At 35.8% G+C, this 20,271-nt stretch overlaps 1 protein-coding gene across 2 annotated transcripts in view; it reads right to left on the reverse strand.

Moving 5' to 3' along the window:
* Positions 1-20,271, reverse strand: part of CAMK4 (calcium/calmodulin dependent protein kinase IV) — a 215,790-nt gene that overhangs the window by 109,232 nt on the left and 86,287 nt on the right. The window contains exon 3 of one of the 2 annotated variants that reach the window (XM_058725170.1): positions 2,017-2,095. The exons of the other annotated variant lie outside the window; for it this stretch is intronic. Within the exon in view, the coding sequence (XP_058581153.1) occupies positions 2,017-2,095 (79 nt within the window). The remainder of the gene's footprint in view (positions 1-2,016; positions 2,096-20,271) is intronic. 2 annotated transcript variants of the gene reach the window in all.

The following is a 20,271-nucleotide window of genomic DNA, read 5'->3' on the forward strand; positions in this document are numbered from 1 at the left end:
GACCTATATGAAATTAAACACTGGAGGCAATTGCTTTCTGAGATTTTGCCTGCTATTTCTCTTGTTTACACATCTCTGTGAATAGTTTATTCTAGGAGACAATGCTGGAGATTCCACCCAATTGACGTTCAAAACTTGGGTTTCCCCAGGGGATTTTCTCTTATTCCATTTGGCACAGCAGTAAGTGTGTTTGACAACATCTGCCTTCTAGCACCGCTCTGCAGCTCAATCTGACACTTGGTTCCCGTCCACATTTTCTTCCTGCCTGTCTTCTAGGGAAGATGTTTCCACAACAGAGGTGGAGAAGAGAAGACAGCAAGGGCAAACCAGAGCTTTAGTTTCCCAATGAATGAGTCACAAACTCACCAAATGTCTTCGCCTGTCCCTTATTCCAATTCATTCAAAGATTTTTTACATAATCCAATATTTTCTAAACCAGCCCTCTGTCTTTTGGGATTCTGAGCACTCTGATGTCAGTTTTGAGTGTTTCTTTTCCTAGACATTCATACAGCGAATCCTTTTCAGAGTTTCCTCAACTATGAAAATAAAATAACCACTTTACTGACAATTTTTTTTAACCACCAGGAAAGAAGATAGCCAAGTCCAGAAACATTTCTTGTGTGACCACTGCTAGAGCATGCCAACTTATTTTCATAGAAAGCAGATATTTAATAGGAAGTTCATTTCATAAAATTTTAATAATCCTAATTCAAATAAATGTTATGACTCTAAGAAATTGATTTAAGAGAAAATTCCAAAACTTACCAATCAGAAGATTCCTCTACATTCTGGAATACCTTAAATCATTGCCTACACCAGGTAGGAAATCCAGAATATAGGGTTTATAGCAGCAACTGCCATTTAAATTATTAAATTATTTTTCAATTAGACTCTTTGTTATTTTGCTGTGACTTTAAATTCTAACAGATTATTTCAAAATGTCATTCTACTTCTCAATAGAAAAAAATCCCATGCCATTATTCTCTTCTTCATTATATGAGATTCTAAAATTTCCCTGTGCCAGACAATATACATAAACAGCTGGTGATATTAAGCTGACTTTAGAAAAAAATCCCTTGGCCTAAAAGAGGTATTACTTGACTACAAAATTTGTATTTCTCTCCTCAGCATACTTTACAGCTGGGTTTTCAGAAGTATATAAATTTCACATATGTGTTCACATAGAATTTGAGAAAGGAAGAATGTGTGTTTTTGTGGTTTTGTAAGGGGAAATTCCCTAGGGACAGAGAGTGCCAGTAGGGCATTAAAGTGACAAATACTCCCCGGGGTGCAGAAACTACCATGAGGTAGTGTTAGATGCTGCCATTTGTATCATGAACTCTCACCTGCTGCATTTCATACTCATTAGAGATGAGCCTAAGTACCTTTGCCCCCTCAGCTCATCTACAAGTATATGGCAAGAAGAGGCAATAAGAAAACACAATCCTTCCTCCTTCTTCAAATAGAGACTTCTTAAATGAGCAGGCTCAGTCCCTGAAACGATAACATTAGTCTGGTTGCACTCTACCAAAACAAACCCAACATTTGAAAATCAACTTAGAAGCTGATGACTCCTTTCACAAATACTTCTATTTGTATTTCACTTAGGTATTTTTAAACAGCAAGATTTTCTAGTATATAAAACTGTGATTGGAGATTTTATATACACATAAAATACACACACACACACACACACACGCGCGCGCATGCACGCACACAGATATATCTGAAAATTTGACTGGTATACAAAGCAAGTTCTATCTCCCAGCTCTAAGTGCTTTTTCTTACCACACTTATCCCCAACAACCACATCCAATCTGAGATCCAGTTGCTTTCAAAGAGGCACACAGTTTCCATCAGAAAACAACAGATTTGGCTACACTCTCATAATAAAGATTCAAATGAGTTAGCTGCACACAGCAATTCTCTGACCTCTTTGTCCTGTGAATTAGGGTTCCTGACTTCTCCAGGTCACAGATCCCTTAAAGATGCTGTTATATAATGAAATAAACTTACTGTTTTCTTTAACACTTTGAGAGCATAAGGCTTCTGGGTCCCCTTCTGTTTGCATCTGTACACAATGGATGTAGCACCCCTTGAGGGGGAAAAAGACAAAAAGAAAATGTTATGCTCTGGACATGAAATCAAGGGGAAAGCTTGAAAATAAGTATCTCTTGCAGTTACCCTCATAACTGACAAGGGTTTATAAGTTATTCCATAGGACCAGCTCAACTGTTGAGAGTATTTTTTTTTTCCTCACAACTAAATACAGTTTGCTCAGAAAAATTCTAGCTTTCCATTCTGTTCTTTTCCTCCTGGCCCATCCCTATATAAATAACATGCCCAGGGCTGCTGCATTCAGTAGGCTCTGGCATAACTGAGCCTACTGAATGCTTTTGCTACTGAAAATAGCTTTTGTCCAGGTAGCAAAACCTGAACACTGAATGAATGCTACCTGAACATAGCTTTTGGAGGACATCCACCAAATTCGTTCAAAGTCCCTGAACTTTCCTAGAAGTATGTGTCTGGAGTAAAATTAGCCATATGGCTCCAGGGAGAGGGGCAAGCGAACAGGGGACCCTGTGAATTTACAACAATTCATTTGGTGCCCTGGCATTCTCCCAGAGCCAACATTAGTCCCACAAGGATTCTGGATCTTTCATCTTGGTGAACACTGTTACCATTTATTTATATATGCCCTAACAAAAATGATTATGTGAGAAGTTCAGGAGAAAATACTATAGAAATGGTCAAAGACATACAGAGAAAAAGTAGATCTACCTCTCTATAAAAAACTCAAGTACAGAATGTGTTTTACGTATAATGGGGAATGGCAAGAAAGGACTCAATAACTATCTTCACACATGAAAGACACACACATACTAAAAAGAGAATATTAAAAAGCAGACAGTGTGATCCTCATGTTCCCTCTCTACACGAGACGAAGACAATGAAATAGAGACAAAAGAGGCTCATAGACCAAGCAGGCTTAAGTTACAACCTCAGAAAGAGAACTTCCGATAAATCTTAAAATAAGATCAGTTGAAGTCAATCTGTCACGCTTTGAATATTAGGTTAAAGGACCTCTTATGACATAATCCTATGATTCTGAAATTCTGAGTAAGCATGAACGAATTATAGAAATCAAACATGTTCCTTACTGCCCATTCACAATCCATTTTTAACAGAGTCAGGAAAAGTTAGGAACTGGTGGTGTATGTGCTAATAGAAAAGAAAAATTTCAACGCATTTTTAAAAACTTTGGGAAGACATAACATATACACAAGAAATAAAGGGTTTTAGAAACAGAATAAGTAGAGGTAAATATAAAATTCAACTTTATTTTTAATTGTCTAAAAGATAACTATCTAAAGCAAAACTATTGACAATGCATTGTATTTATAGCATATGTAAAGTAAAATGCATGACAACAGCACAAAGAAGAGGGGAATAAATTAGAAAAATACTGTTGGGTCCTTATACTACATCTTAAGTATTATGAAATTATTTAAAGGTAGACTCTAATTAATTAAAGAGGTATATTGTATAGCCTAGGACAATGAATAAAATAACTTAAATAATCAGTAAAGAAAAAAGAATCAATAATGAAACTAAAATGTAATAATCAAAAATGAAATGTGAGAGAGGAAGAAACAAAAGATTAAAAATAAAAGTTAAAAATATGGTGGATCTTAATCTAATCATATTAGTAATTACATTAAATATAAACTTTATAAACACATTAATTAAAATCAAAGATCAGCAGACTGGATTGAAAAACCAAGATCAAACTGTACGCTGTGTACAATAAACCTATTTAAATATAAAGGCATATATATGTTAAAAATAAAATTATAGGAAAGAGATACTATGCAAACACTCATCAAAAGAAAGCAGAAATAGCTATATCAATATCATGCCAGCCAGACTTCAGAGTAAATAGAAGATAGAAATTACTTAATTATGAAGGGGTCAATTTCCCAGCATGACATAACAAACGTAAATGTGTATGTACCTAACAATATCACTTCAAAGTACATGAAGCAAAAACTGATAGAACTGAAGGACGAAAAGACAAATCCACAAATACAATTGGAGACTTCAACACACCCTCCCAGGAAATTATAGGATAAATGGACAAATTATCACCAAGGATAGAAGACACGGACATTATTTTTTAATTATTATTATTATTTACATGTTTATTTTGAAAGAGAGAGTGTGTGCACAGAGGAGGAGCAGAGACACAGGGAGACAGAGAATGCGAAGCAGGCTCTGTGCTGCAGGGCGAGCTCTCACAAACTGGTGAGATCATGACCTGAGTAGAAATCAAGAGTCAGACATTTAACTGACTAAGCCACCCAGGTGCCCCAGGGCACGAGTGAACATTATTAACTAAACTAACCTAAACTGACATTAAGAGAAAACTACACAAACACAGCAGAATACACATTGTCTTCAAAGTTAGAAGATTCACATAGTTGATTTCCAGACTTAGTATACAGCTACAGTAATCAAGAGAGCAGTGTTGGAGAAAGAATAAACATGGAAAAGAAGGTAATAAAAAAAAATAATCCAGATACAGTTATAAACATATAGGGCCCGTTGGTTTCCAGCAAAGGTAAAAAAAGCAATTCAGTGAAGAAAGGGCAGTCTTTCCAACATAAATAGTGCTGGAACAGCTGGATACTCATATGCATCAAATAAGCAAAACAAAACAAAAACGTTTATCCAAACTCACACTCTACCAAAAAATTCTCAAAATGGAGCACAGATATAAATATAAAACTTAGAATTCTAAAACTTGGGAAAAAAAATAAGCATGAAAGAAAATTTTGTGACCTTCAGTTAGGCAATGATTTCTTACATACAAAACCAAAGCACAATAAATCAAAGAACAAATGAATAAACTGGACCTAAGTTAAATTAAAAATATCCGCTCTTTGAAAGCCAGGGACAGGGAGAAAATTTTTACAAGTCACTGTATCTGATGAAGGACTTCTATCTAGAATTACAAAGAAACTCAAAGCCAATCAATAAAAAATAATGGATTTCAAAAATGAACCAAAGATTTTAACATATACTTCACTTCACCAAAGAAAATATATAGGTGGCAAAATTTGCACAAAGATGCTCAACATCATTAGTCATTAGGGAAATGAAAATTAAAACCACCATGAGATACAACTACATACCTAACGGAACGCCTTAAAGAAAAGAGAGAGACTGTGTGTACCATGAGCTGGCAAACAAGTAGAGCAACTAACACCTATACACTACTGGAGGGAATGCAAAATGGTACTGCCACTTTGGAAAACAGCTTTGCAGCTTCTTCTAAAATTAAGAATACCGTACAATCCATCCAACTCACTCTTAGGTGTTTGCCCAAGTTAGCTGAAAGCTATGTTCACTCGCAAACTTGAAAACAAATCTTGTTGTCAGCTTATTAATAATCATCAAACACTGTCAACAACTCCAATATCCCTCAACTGGAAAATGGATTAACGATCTGTGACACATCCATATAGGGGAATACTATCTAGAAATAAAAAGCACAAACTAGTGCGCACACAGCAACTTGGATGACTCTCTAATACCCTGAGTGAAAGAAGCCATGTTCAAAAGACTATATGCTGTGTCACTCCATTTATATAATATTCTTGCAAAGACAGAAAATAGATTAGCTCTCAGAGATAAGGGAGGAACTGACTACAAACGAGTATGGGAGAGTTTTTTAGCATGATGGAACTTGTATATCTTGTGGTGGTAGTTATACAACTATATACATTTGTTAAAATAGGTAGAGATGTAGAATAAAATAGGTGAAACTTCCTATATGTAATCATACCTTGATAAAAAATACAGTGAAAAATCTTCCCAAGAAAACCATATTGTTCAAAGGTAAGATTTTTAAAAAATTACCAAAATGTAGGCCATATCATTCAACTTAGTCTATGTTTATTTAATGGTAACTCATGAAATTTAAAAAAAAAAAAGGAAAGAAAAGAAATTCAAGGGAAAGTGATTTGCAAACACTGAAGAAAACTAAATATCTTATACCCATTTTTATACCAATTGAAAAATTAATATACTCAAATATTCATGTAAAAGATATATATTAAATATCATCCATTTCTTAATTTCCTTATCACATTAAATTAACCTGTCAATAATTTCAGTATATAAATCACTGTCTTAGTAAAAGTCTTCCAAAAATTTTTAACAAAATACATTCTTGACTGATCAACCTCAGGACACAAGTATGCTAGAAATAACCTAAAACATTTTTTTTAATTTTAATTTTTTACTCTTTATACATGAGGAATCTATTAAGAGATTCCATTTTGTTAATTAATAGACTTATTAATATTAACACCTTTTAATTTTTTCAACCTTTTTGATATATAACTGACATGTAACATGCAAATTTAAGGTGTACAATGTAATGATTTGACATATGTACATACTGTAAAATAATTACTACAATAAGATTAGTTAATATATCCATAACCCCACATAGTTGCAATTTTAGGAATGACTTTGCTTTTTTTTAGAGGATGGAAAGATTAAGTAAAAAGAACAGAACAGCTGAAATAAATTTATATGAAAATAACATTTAAGTAATTTCTCTAAAGTATAACCTATTTTCTTTGCTGAAATTAAATGATTAGCTTAAAATGTGTTCATATAATTCTAGAAAGAAACCATGTTTCAGGAAGTTTTAGAGAATTAGGATGAAAATGCCTAACTTTAAGACCATTTAGAATCATGAGCATTCTCCCAGTAAGGAAGGCTACAAATCAGTGATTGACTTTCTACGGGAGGACTTATTAGGACTTTTGTGATTTTGAGGTTGAAGCAATAGAGCTTGGCTTCCCTTGCCATCAGACTGACAACTTGCTCTTTGGAAATGCAAGAGAACTTCAGATACAGAATCTCTTAAAACAGAGAAGTCTGGAGGGGGTGTTAACTATGCTGCATGGCCCCAGGGGTCTCTGTAATGATATGCTTCATAGTCATTCAAAATGGTCTTTGTCAAGTGTGTGAAGACTCGTAAGTTATGAGTTTCTTTTTTTTTTTTTTTTAATGGGACGGTCTTGAAATGGAACCAAAGAATCTTGTTATCTTTTTCCAATGTTGAATGTTTTTTCTAATAGTTAGGTCAAAATATTAATCATTTTAAAACATTTCAATGCATTGATTTCTTGTTCCATTTGTTTTTGCATTTCATTTAAAGTGGTTTTTTTTTTGGTTTTTGTTTTTTCAATATGTGTATGTGCTTTCAGGAAAGATCCTCCGAATGCTCATTAGGGAAAGGTTGAAGAACAAGGCTGTGATTTATAAGAACTGTCAATCATACGTTGAAAACATAATGTGTGCAACTCTACATGTCATTGTATTTCTTCTACATGATTGACTTGCTATTATTTAACAAGCCTGTTCTTTTCATTGATTTTTGTTTTTTTAGATTAGATGAATTGTTAAGAAGACTGGTTATAACCTCAAAATTGATTCTTCTTGGGGGTGAAAGTAGAGTCATATTCAGGAACAGGAGCCTGAAAGAGTCAAAGTCTCTAAATGTTTAATGTCAGCACACATCTTGCCCCATTGCAGTGACAGTTTTTCATTGTTTCATTCTGCATCCCTGTCAGCTGCAACCCCTCAATGCAGTGTTTCAAGATGTTCTTCGGTCACCAAAGACAAAAATAAGATCTGAACCTTAAACCAACAAAGAACAGGAGGAAAAGCTGCTGAAATGATTTAATTACTGATTTGGCATTTTCAATCTACAACTTGAAGAATGGGCTCACCTTTAGAATTTAGAAAGTTGTTATTAGACCTGGAGGTTTTCCAAGTCAGTTAAATTTTACAGTCCTGAAGTAAATCTCAAAAATATCATGTCAAGGAATGACAGTAAACCCCAGATTTTAAAGAAGTGCTAGAAGCCCAAGGTTTTAATAAGGTTGGGTTCAGAATTTCAGTCTATCCACAACTACACTCTCCCTTTTCTTGTTAAATCCTGCAGGGGGCAAGGGTAAGCACTCTGCTTCAGTTATTAGGGCCATGACCCATCTTCCTACTTGGGGCCTTATCTGGACTCTTGTAACTGTCTTCTTGACAGTCTCATTTGTCATTTCACCCTGATTTTAGCTTGCTCTATACCCAGTCTTTTATGTCTAATTCCTGACCTATACCCCCTTCTTCAGGATCTATCCTGGCAAGTGCTTAACTCTTCACTTCTGATCCCCAACTCAAAGCATGAACTATTATATTCTCTACTTGGTGAGCATGCGGTTTCTCACCGCCCCCCTCACCCCCATTAACAATTACTTTCAGCACCTAGTGTGACTTTGTTCCTAGTCCTGGATCTCTGCAAGGACTGGCTTAAATATGATGCCTTTAGTTATAAAAATTTAAGAAAACCCCTGCCCTAAGATAAAGTAAGTGGTTAAGAAGCTTTGGAATCCAAATGCTGAATTTTAGCTACAAAAAAGCAAACAAAAAAACAGCCTCAAATTATCAGGTTGCCTTAAGTATTTGTTTTCAATTAGAAAGTAATGTGACAAAAAAAAAAAAAGAAAGAAAGAAAAAGAAAAAAAAGCAATGTGATAATAAATACTGTGGACATAAAAGGTCTTGATACTCTTCTCAGTCCTTCCCTTTGTTTGCTTTAAAATATTTACTGCCTCATATGTTAGCCATTAGAATCAATTAACCAAACGCTTTATGAAGACTTATTATTTTTCTTTTCTGTTTAAATGAGTGTGTGCATACCTGTAGCACACATGGAACTGAATTTCCAATCAACTGTTTAATGCCACCATACATTCTGAGGATAGCTACAGCTCTTTTTGTCACCTTTCTTCCCCATTCCCTGACCCATTCCCTTCTATTCCATATCATCTACTACAACATGTCTACTATATTTACATATATCCATTTAATCCAACCTTCACACCTTCACTTAAGCCCAATAATTTCAATATGCAATATATGCTACTGTTTTTGTATACTGTTTGCCATAATTTATTTTTTCTAGCTTTATTGAGATGTAATTGACATATAGCATTGTCTGAGTTTAAGGTGTACAACATGTTGATCTGATACCCTTACATATTGTGAAATGATTACCACAGTAGGGTTAGTTTAACATCTCCATCACCTCACATGATTACCATTTCTTTTCTGTGGTGAGAATATTTAAGATTTATTCTCTTAGCAACTTTCAAGTATATAATGCTATAAATATAATCACTAAGCTGTATGTTAGATCCCCTGAAGTTACTCATCTTATAAGTGCAAGGTTGTAACCTTTGACTATTTCCCCAGCCTCTGGCAACTACCATCCTACTCTGTTTCTTTGAGTTCAGCTTTTTTAGATTCCACATATAAGTGATATATACAGTACATCTCTTTCTCTGCCTGACTTATTTCACTTAGCATAATGCCCTCAAGGTCCGTCTATGTTATTGCAAGTGGCAGGATGTCCTTCATTCTCATGGCTACATACATACATATATACATGCATACATACATAAATAAACATCTTTATCCATTCATCTGTTGATGAACACTTAAGTTGCTCCCATACCTTGGTGATTGTGAATAAGGGAATGCAGATCTCTCTTCAAGATCCTGATTTTTGTTTTCTTTGTATATATACCCAGAAGTGGGATTGCTGGACCACGTGGTAATTCTATTTTTAATTTTTCAAGGAACCACATACTGTTTTCTGTAACGGCTGCATCAATTTACATTCCCACCAACAGTGTATAAGGGTTCCCTTTTCTCCACATCCTTGTCTCTTGTCTTCTTGATGATAGCAATTCTAACAGGTATGAGGTGATATCATATTGTGGTTTTGATTTGCATCTCCCTGATGATTAGAGATGTTGAGCATCTTTTCACGTACCTATTAGCCATTTGGATGTCTTCTTTGGAAAAGCGTCTGTTTGGTTCCTCTGTTCATTCTTAAATTGGATTGTTTTTTGCCTTTTAATTTGAGTAGTTCATTTACAATAAACATTATTAATGATATGGTTGGGTTTAAGTCATCCACATTGCTATTTGTTTCATTTGGTCTTTGTTATTTTTTCTATACTTTCCTGCTCTCTTTTGGATTTAATATTATGGTTTTCCCAGTATTCTATTTTATACTTCTCTTGGCCTTTAAGGTATACCTTATTGTTTTACTTTTTGTAATGGTTGCTCTCAGGATTACAGTATATACCCTTACTTGTTATAGTCTGTTCATAGTCTGCTTAATGCTGTAAAATACAAAAACCTCAACATAGTAATTCCATTTACCACCTTCCCTTCCTTCCCTATCCTACTTAGAACTACTGTTTTCATGTATTTTACTTCCACGATGATTTTATTTTGCTTCAAATAATTAGATGTTTTAAAAGATATTAAAGAAGAATGCAAAAGAGTCTTTTACATTACCTATCACCTATATTCTTCTATTTCTAATGGTCTTCATTTCTTCCTATAAAACGTAATTTCCATCTTGTATTATTTTCCTTCAGTCCAAAGAAATTTCTTGAGCATTAATTGTGGTTCATGTGCACTGACAATAGATTTGCTCAGTGTTCATTTATTTTAAAATGTCTTTATTTATCTGTCATTCTTGAGAAATTTTTTTACTAGATGTAGAATTCTGGGCTGACAGGTTGTGTGTGTGCATGTGTGTGTGTGTGTGTGTGTGCACGCGCACGCACGCGCGCGTGCACGTGCACGTGCGTTTAGGACTCTAAAAGTATTGAGTCTTCTGACTTCCATTTTTTTCTGATGAGGTATTAGCCATAATTCATATTATTGTTCCCTGTATTTATCATATCATCTTTGGTTGCTTTAAAGATTTTATCTTTACCTTTGGTTTCTGGCTTTTGACTATATGCCTAGGTTTGGTTTTCTTTTCATTTATTATGCTTGCTGCTCAATAAGCTTCTTGAATCTGCAAGGCTCTTTACCAAATATGGAAAATGTTCGCCTATTGTTTCTCTAAACTCTTTTTCCTGCCCAGTTCTTTCTCTCCTCTCCCTCTGGGACATATATTGCATGTATAGTAGCCTTCGTGATATTTTCCCACAGATTGCAAAGGTTCTGCTCCTTTTTCCAACTGTTTTGCTATTCTTCAAATTGGATGACTACTATTGATTTGTCCTCAAGTTTACTGACTCTTTATTCTGTGGCCTCTAATCCACTCTTAAGCCTATAAATTTTTAATTTGACATAATGTACTTTTCAATTCTAAAATGTCCATTAGGGTTTTTTTTTTATAGTGTCCATTTCTGTTCTGAGATGCCCCATATGTTTACACATTATGTAACTATTTTATTTCATGTTCCTGAATGTTTGTACTGTAGTTGTTTTCTACTCCTCATCTGCTTATTCCAACATCTGGGTCATCTCCAAAGTCTGTTATCGACTGCTTTTTCCCACCTTGAGTACAGATCCATATTTCTACTTCTTTAAATGTCTAGGTATTTTTTTATTGTTTGATAGACATTTTTAAATGATACGTACTAGGGAGTCTGGATTATATTATTTTCTTTTTAAAAAGAGTTGCCTTTTTCAATAGCTGGCGGTGGAATTGTGGACAAATCTTTTTGATCGTGTCCACTTTGGTTTTATTTGTTGTTAGAGCAAATCTATTTGTTTTTTGTTCTTGGTCCAATGTCATGGTCCTTGCTCTAGGGTGTGGTCTATACTCCCAAGGTATCACCTTGTTGAGATTTCAACCAAATATCTGAGGTTCTCAGTAAAGTCTCTCACCTTGGCTTGGCCAGAGATCCAATGTCTTCTAACAGTACATGCCTATTTCTCTGATACTCTGTTGATCCTATTTGGTCTCATAAAATTTCACTATACATTGTCCCCAGTGAGAGAACCATGGTGAGTGTGGTACTCACCTTGTGTTTCTCTTCTCTCCAGAACCAAAGTCCTGTTTAGTGTCTAAAAACAACTATCCCATGCATTATGTCCAGTAATTTACAGAAGTATAAATGTAGTACCTGTTACTCCATCATTGCCAGAGCAGAACTTCTCCCTTACAGTCTTCATTTTTTATCAACTTACCAAGTTTGAAGCAGACATTATTGTTGCAAAAAAGAAAAACAATGTATTATTTCTTTATGCATTTATTAACAGTGCATTACAAATGTTGACAAAGCTTGTGCTAGAAGGAGATTAGTGAATGATAAATCCATAAAGGCAGAACTTAGAAATTCCCTTTGGCATTCCAGGAAGCTTTTAAACATCAATAGCTTCTGTTATTGTTTCTGAAGAAGAAAGGAATTTTGAGGCATGAGATATAATTTTATTATGTCAAAACATTGTGGCCAAGATTTTTTTCCTGTTGAATAGATGATCAAACAGACATATCTTAGGACAAAACAACAAACCCATTTCAGATCACAGACCTTGAGACTGCTTCTAAAGGATCCATGTGGCTGGGAGCTGTACCAGATGGTTGTTACAGACAAGGAAGAGATTTCATCTCTCCCAGCTATGACTTAGTCTTGTCACTGACATTCAGCAACATCTAGCATTTAATATTACAAAACTGTAAGTATTAGATATCAGTATGATCACTCCTTCAATAAGAAGCTTAGCAGGGACAAGGCTGGTAGCTTAGTTAACACACAGATGTTTGGCCTGCACAGGGTTTTTTTAAATGTTGAATGTCTTGCCAACATATAAATATTGAGGGATTTATCAAAAAATTCATATTTCCAACTTCTCTTGAATCTGGAAACATTAATTTTTAATTTCTGTCCAGCAGTAGTTGGTAAGACCAGAGTAGTAAATGATTTTTAGAGAGGACCTGTACTCCCCTTAGTAGCTTTATGTATTTATATAACTTCCCAGATCCTGTGGCATACATATTTGCCTCCCCTGATTTAATGAACATTCAGGAAATAGGAATAACTGGTAACCAAAGCAAATACAAAGGCTCCTTTCCAGAGATATAGGTGGGATTATCACTTCCTAGAATATATTCCACTTCTCTGCTTCAAAATTCAGTTTAATGGTCGAAAGTCCATGATAATTATTCTATTTCACTGTGTCAAAGACACCATCAATTTTAAGAGGCATCATTATTCTGTGATCACTAAGAAAGAAAGAAAGAAAGAAAGAAAGAAAGAAAGAAAGAAAGAAAGAAAGAAAGAAAGAAAGAAAGAAAGAAAGAAAAGAAAAGCTGTTACTGTTTAACTATGACAACCCATGGACTAAAGAATGCATCTTGATGGCAGAGGTGGAAAATTGTGCATTTTAATATCATATAAAAATGGTGATATCTTATATGAATAGTACACACATGAATAGAATGCTTTCTAGTTGACAAATAAATTTCAATCTCTTCATAATTTCCATCTGCATTGAGGATCCCCATCTAGGCCTCTCGGCTCACTTCCGTTCAATCTTCCTCCTTTCTACTAGCACAATCACCATTCTGAATAGAAACCTGACCAGGTCTGTCCTCGGTGCTCACTACCCCCATGAGCCCCACTATCCCTCACTACCCCCATGACAGTGAGAAGGACCCAGTTCTCTTAGTGTGTCATGTGAGATTGTTTGGTGCCCTTCTCTCTTCTGGTCTCACCTCTTCTTGCCCTCCCTTGTGTATCCAGCAATACCAAATTCATGGAGTCTTTGAGCCTGCTGCCCTTTTTGTTTGAATCACCTCCTGCAATTTTCTGGCTAACCAGATTTTAGTCATTCTTTAATTCCGCACTATCATCCCTCTTATGGGATTCCTGTCAAAGCACACATACTACATCTTCTCATTCCATTCTAGAATTCTCTGGAATGCCTTTCATTCCATTCTCGAAGCTAGCTTGGTCCACTTCTGTACCTAATTTTTGCCTTGTGGTTTATTTACATGCCTGCCTATCTAAACCAGAACTTGCAAATGGCCATCCCATAAGTGGATTTCCCCTTCACAGATACACTTTGCCTACAAAATGTTTAGGCAATTTTTGTAACTAGATGTCCACATTAAAAATATGGATATTTCACATTTTAAGAAAACCAAGCCTAGAAACAAGGGACTAGCATTCCTGGATAACCATAGCCAGTTGGAGCTGGCAGAGGCTGCCCCATCGAGATTAGACACGCTTTCTACAGTGTGTCAGGAAGCCCATCAGTCCCCCTGCTTTATAATATGTGCTTCTAGTCACTTACAATCCAGGCCTGGCCTCAGTAAGCACCAGAGTTTGCAGCTCTGGGCAGAAACTGTGTCCTCCTTGAATTAAGGGAGTATCTTATCGATCTGTGTCCCCAGCACAAAGCCTGGCATATACAGTTGGAGTTCAAGAACTATTTCAGGTATTGAGTTGAATAATCTGATATGATAATCACAACAGTCTAATAAAGAGGCAAGGTAAGTATTATGATTCACAGTTCAGAAAGAAACTACAGTTCAGGAAGCCAATGTCTTGCTTCAAAAGACGTAATTCATAGGGGAGCCTGGGTGGCGCAGTCGGTTAAGCGTCCGACTTCAGCCAGGTCACGATCTCACGGTCCGTGAGTTCGAGCCCCGCGTCAGGCTCTGGGCTGATGGCTCAGAGCCTGGAGCCTTTTTCCAATTCTGTGTCTCCCTCTCTCTCTGTCCCTCCCCCGTTCATGCTCTGTCTCTCTCTGTCCCAAAAAAATAAAATAAACGTTGAAAAAAAAAATTTTTTTTCAAAAGACGTAATTCATAAGAAGTAAAACTGGGATTTCATCTTGAGGATGAAAGCTTGTTACCAGTATCTCTCATATAGTAGACTCAAAATAGTGATTTGGAGAATTTAAAGGAACTGAATGAATAACTCTCTGTTATTTGTTATTTTTATCATAACGATGCCTTAAATGCCACACGAAAGCAGGGAAGGGAAGAAGGGAAGAAGGAAAAAAAGGAGCAAGGAAAGAAGGAAGAATGTTGATAGAAAAGAAAAATAAAAACTCAGACGAGTCCACTTACACATAATTACTGTTTCCCATCTTTATCAGCAGTATTTGTCATAATAAAACAGATACATTCATAGTGTTTCTAATCTGTTTAGGATTTAAAAGTGTTACTTACATTATTGTCCTATTTATTCTTTCAGATATTTGTATTTGCTTCCACCAGGTCACAGCCACCTCTCTCTGTTAATGGTATCATATGTTTAATGCCAGATTATTTGTTTCATTAGTGACATTTCATGACAATTTAAGAGTCAATCTTCTAATCACAAGGGACTTTGCTCTTCTGGACAGTGTTGTCTGAGTTGAATTGACTCTGATGGATAGCAAAGCTTGGTATTTATACAGTTTGTTGGGGGTTTACTCCCTTCAAAAAACAATGCCTTCTTACCTCTTCCACTTAGGTAATAAAATCCACATGGGAAAAAAATACCTATCGTTCACAGTTACGTAAAGGCAATCAGTTCTAAAAGAGTCTTATGAACTATAAACAGTACTCATTGAATCTCACTCATCCCAGAAAACAGGAACCATATTTGGGGTTTTACTATCTGACAACTTATAGGCCTATCATAGGAATACTGCAAAGCCATGAAGGTCACAGAAATTGTGAATTCAGCTAGCCATATACTTTGCCAATTTTAAATCCATATATATGGAAAGCTGGTCACCTTTTTTCCAGTTATTATTTAATAAGCCATTTTGAGTCAGATAAATAACATACTTCCTCCTAATGCATTTACTAAATTAAGAAATATACTTACATAAACCAACCATTACTATTTATAATCATCTTCTTGCCATAAATGAAAAACTAGGGTTTGAAGGGATTCAGTCACTTGTGTAAACTAAATTAAGTGCTTCGATTCTCTCTGCCCTTCTTTCTTAGGAAAGAGACTCTACTAAAAGATACCCTTTCAATACTTTTTATGCTTTTTTTAATACATTACTGGCTTTAAGATTCTAGATTCTGGGTTTATTTGAAAAGAAAATGTAATTTTGCATTCAGACAACATAAGACACCTTGTTTAAATATTAAGAATTTCAAAGCAGTGACAGCAAAACATTAAACCAAGTATACAGGTTCCTGACTGCAGGAACCCATGTGACTACATGGCTCATGTGCCCATGAAGCTGGCTCTGACCAGAGGCAAATCACGTGGCCTCTTTGACCCCTCAGATTGCTCATCTAAATGACCTAATCACACCTGCTTTATCCTTCCCATGGTCATTGTAAGGATCACAACGTAAGTCCAAATGCTTTATAGACTCCAAAACACTTAAATATGTTTGTTTTACAAAGTAGTTATATCTGACAAAGGGCTAGTACCCAAAATCTATAAAGAACTCACCAAACTCCACACCCGAAAAACAGATAATCCAGTGAAGAAATGGGCAGAAATCATGAATAGACACTCCTCTAAAGAAGACATCCAGATGGCCAACGGGCACATGAAAAGATGCTCAATGTCACTCTTCATCAGGGAAATACAAATCAAAACCACACTGAGATATCACCTCATGCCAGACAGAGTGGCTAAAATGAACAAATCAGGAGACTATAGATGCTGGAGAGGATGTGGAGAAATGGGAACCCTCTTGCACTATTGGTGGGAATGCAAACTGGTGCAGCCGATGTGGAAGACAGAGTGGATGTGCCTCAACAAATTAAAAATAGACCTACCCTATGACCCAGCAACAGCACTGCTAGGAATTTACCCAAGGGATATAGGAGTGCCGATGCATAGGCGTAGTTGTACCCCAATGTTTATTAGCAGCACTTTCAACAATAGCCAAATTATGGAAAGAGCCTAAATGTCCATCAACTGATGAATGGATAAAGAAATTGTGGTTTATATACACAATGGAGTACTACGTGGCAACGAGAAAGAATGAAATATGGCCCTTTGTAGCAACGTGGATGGAACTGGAGAGTTTTATGCTAAGTGAAATAAGTCAGGCAGAGAAAGACAGACACCATATGTTTTCACTCATATGTGGATCCTGAGAAGCTTAACAGAAGACCATGGGGGAGGGGCAGGAAAAAAAAAGTTAGAGAGGGAGGGAGCCAAACCATAAGAGACTCTTTAAAACTGAGAATAAACTGAGGGTTGATGGGGGGGTGGGAGGGTGGGGAGGGTGGGTGATGGGCATTGAGGAGGGCACCTGTTGGGATGAGCACTGGGTGTTGTATGGAAACCAATTTGACAATAAATTTCATATTAAAAAAAAATAAAATTGTTGATTGATACACATGATTCTTTTTCATTTATTTAACTAATACTATAAAACACTTCTTACAGGTCCAAGCTTAAAACAAATGAGTGCTTTCATTCTCCTATGAAAACCCAAATTCTTTCTTAAAACAAGCTTTACCATGACTTTATACCAATTGAACACTTTGGGAAGTTGGCAGTAACATACCCCCTGAGACAAGAGTCTATGAAACAGATCTGCCTAAGCACAAATGGATGCCCGAAAAGTAACCTAAATGTTTCAAATTGCAGTATAGTGTAACTCTGAAGTTTTACATTCATTTTCTGGCATATCCAGCCCCTGCATCAGCCTGCCCCATTTTACAAGCATCTCTAGTTTCTGGGTAGAAATCCTCCTAACATGTTAACTTATCAACTGCATTAATAGGCTCTATTTATTCCTTCTTGCTGATATCAGAATTAACAAACAGGGAAGGCTGAGGTTTCCTCAATTCTGAGTTCTTATGTCTTTTTGGCAGAATTTCCTTGGTTGTTGCTGTTGTTGTTTCAGTGTCTCTTCTGTAACTTTCCTGCATTTTGCTTTTGGGGCAAAAGCAGAGGAGACAAACTTAAACAATCTAGAAATTTCGAAATGAATTCCTATAATGTTCTTAATCCTCAAAACACAAACCATATCAGGATCCAATTACAAAATGACTCAATTTGTAGTGCCGAAGTAAATATCTTTACTTTTTGTTCTGCTCTTTGTTCTCACTCAGCCTTCCAGGGAACATTTAAATAGCTATGAAATAGATCAGAACGTTGCTACTCCTATTCCTTGCAAATGTCATGTTAACTAAAATTATAGATTCCTTGTTCCCGGTGATTTATCAATGCTCATAAGACACTGAGACACTATAAGCTCTGGACCCGTTTTTCTTTTAATAATATAACCATAATGTAACCTAAGAAAACTATTTCTTTTAAGACAAGTAATTTATACAAATAACAGAGTTCTCTGGGTAAACATGACACTATCTAGGACTGTCGAAGAATCTTCTCTGTGCATCTTCACGCTTTTACCTCATTATCCATTTAAAGCTAAGCGTGCACAGAGCTGGAGGAAGATCAATCACTCAACTTCTATCAGAGACTCAGAGTTAAAAGAAAAAGCCACCTCGGTGTTCTATTCTTCAAAGAAAATGTGAAGGAAAAGGAGGTTACAACTGAGAGTCTGTTTCCAAATGTCAGAACGGGCCTCCTGGGCAAATGTTGGTGGGGTGGGACTAAATGGTTGCAAACACTTAAGTGGGACAGTGATGATCACAAAGCACCCTGAACTGAAATGGCAAAGGCTGGCCACAGAAAAGCAACTGAGCAGATGCCTTATCTTCCACAGGGGACTGGTGACATCTCCTGCCCTGTTCCTGTGGAGTGGGGATGGCCAGAGGAGGTGGGGGGTGGGGGCGGGGGATTAGGCATTAGAGTATCAGTTCACATGCCAGGGCACTGATGTGATTAGAAATGATTGGAAATCCCTTGGGAGAATGTTAATTTCCTCTTTATTATCAGTAATGTTTGCTTAGGGTCATGAAATAATTTGAGTTGGCCTAAAACGCAATTTTTAATGGCTAAAATGTAGTGGTCTATTCTGCTTCCTGCATTAATTAGAAATGGCATCTAATTATTGCCTAATGAGCCAAACAAAATGATAAGCTCCTTTGTGCCCTCTTTAGCTTTAATCCTAGGCTGCTGAGCTGCTTCCTGAAGAAAGCCATAAAACATGTGTAACTTACACAGACAAAAAGGATTTGGGCTATGGCACTGAAGCTCCCTTGTAACTATTCAGCTTGCAATCAAAACTATCCACCAGATGAAGGTGCCACTGGCTGTGGGCTGGGGAAAAACAGGATTGGCCTTTACAACAAAACATGGTCTACCATTTGGCTGAACATCAACAAATAGAAATCATTTTTTCTAAGACTAACATTATTTAGCTTCTCCTATACACCTTGGGGGAAAAGGATTAGTGAGTTTAAGATTTAGAAGAAAAGACATAAGAATGAAGTAGTAATGAATTTCTTCATATGTAAAAAATGGAGATCATAATCAACAACAGCTAGGGTTGTCATGGGGATTAAATTAAGTATTTTATGTGAAAGACCCTGGCATAGTGTCAGGCACATAAATGGAGCTAAATGAATTTCTACCCGTATCTGATTTCAGAATCCCAACTGAAGACTCCCTTAGTCAGACAGACACAGCCTCATTAATAAAGTGGAGTCCCTGTTCTGTTCACCACCTATGATGTTAATATTTCAAATTAGTCTGAACAAATCAATAGTCATTAAATTTCACAAGGAAAATAGTACATAAAATTAAAATAACTCACTCTTTCTCTCCTTAATCAATTGAAAAGCTAATGCTAGCAAAATTTCTAATTATCTGGGCAAACAATAACCTTTCCCTTTGACTACCAATTTTGAGGAAGAAATAAAAATTTTCAATTAACAGTTTTCTTCTTAAAGAACTCTGCCCAAAAGGACACCCAAATGTATATTCATTTCAAATAAGGTATGGAAGGATGTCCCAGTCGATAGAGCAATAAACAAGATAACAAAATGTTTATCAGGACACAAAGCATCTGGAACAGAAATGGCCGTATGGAACCATATATGTTATCCATTTGTCCTATCATTCCACTATTGCACTCTTCTCATCTTTGATAAAATACTTTTTTGATATCAAATCTATTTGGTAAATGACATTTCATCACCCAGATTGATATCACCTCATCAAAATGTCAAGATTTGAGAAAGCTCTCTCAAGTTGTTTATAGTTGCTGCTGGTTCATTTTAAACACAAATTCTCCCATACTGGTAAATGTCAACCTTCCTCATTTGTATATTGTTCAATATGAAGATGGAAATAGTGATTTCAACATATTAACAAGACACTCATTTGATGATTTTAATGGTTTTCAATCATATTCAGGAACAGAAATAAAACACAAGATTATATTAGGGTATATCACCATATTGATAAGAATTAATTCATTTATTAGCTTTTGTATTTTTTTAACTATCAGCTTTTTAAAGTTTTCAAAAAACAAAAGTATTCT

This window comes from Neofelis nebulosa, chromosome 1 (assembly GCF_028018385.1).
Source record: "Neofelis nebulosa isolate mNeoNeb1 chromosome 1, mNeoNeb1.pri, whole genome shotgun sequence".
Classification (NCBI taxonomy): Eukaryota; Metazoa; Chordata; class Mammalia; order Carnivora; family Felidae; genus Neofelis; species Neofelis nebulosa.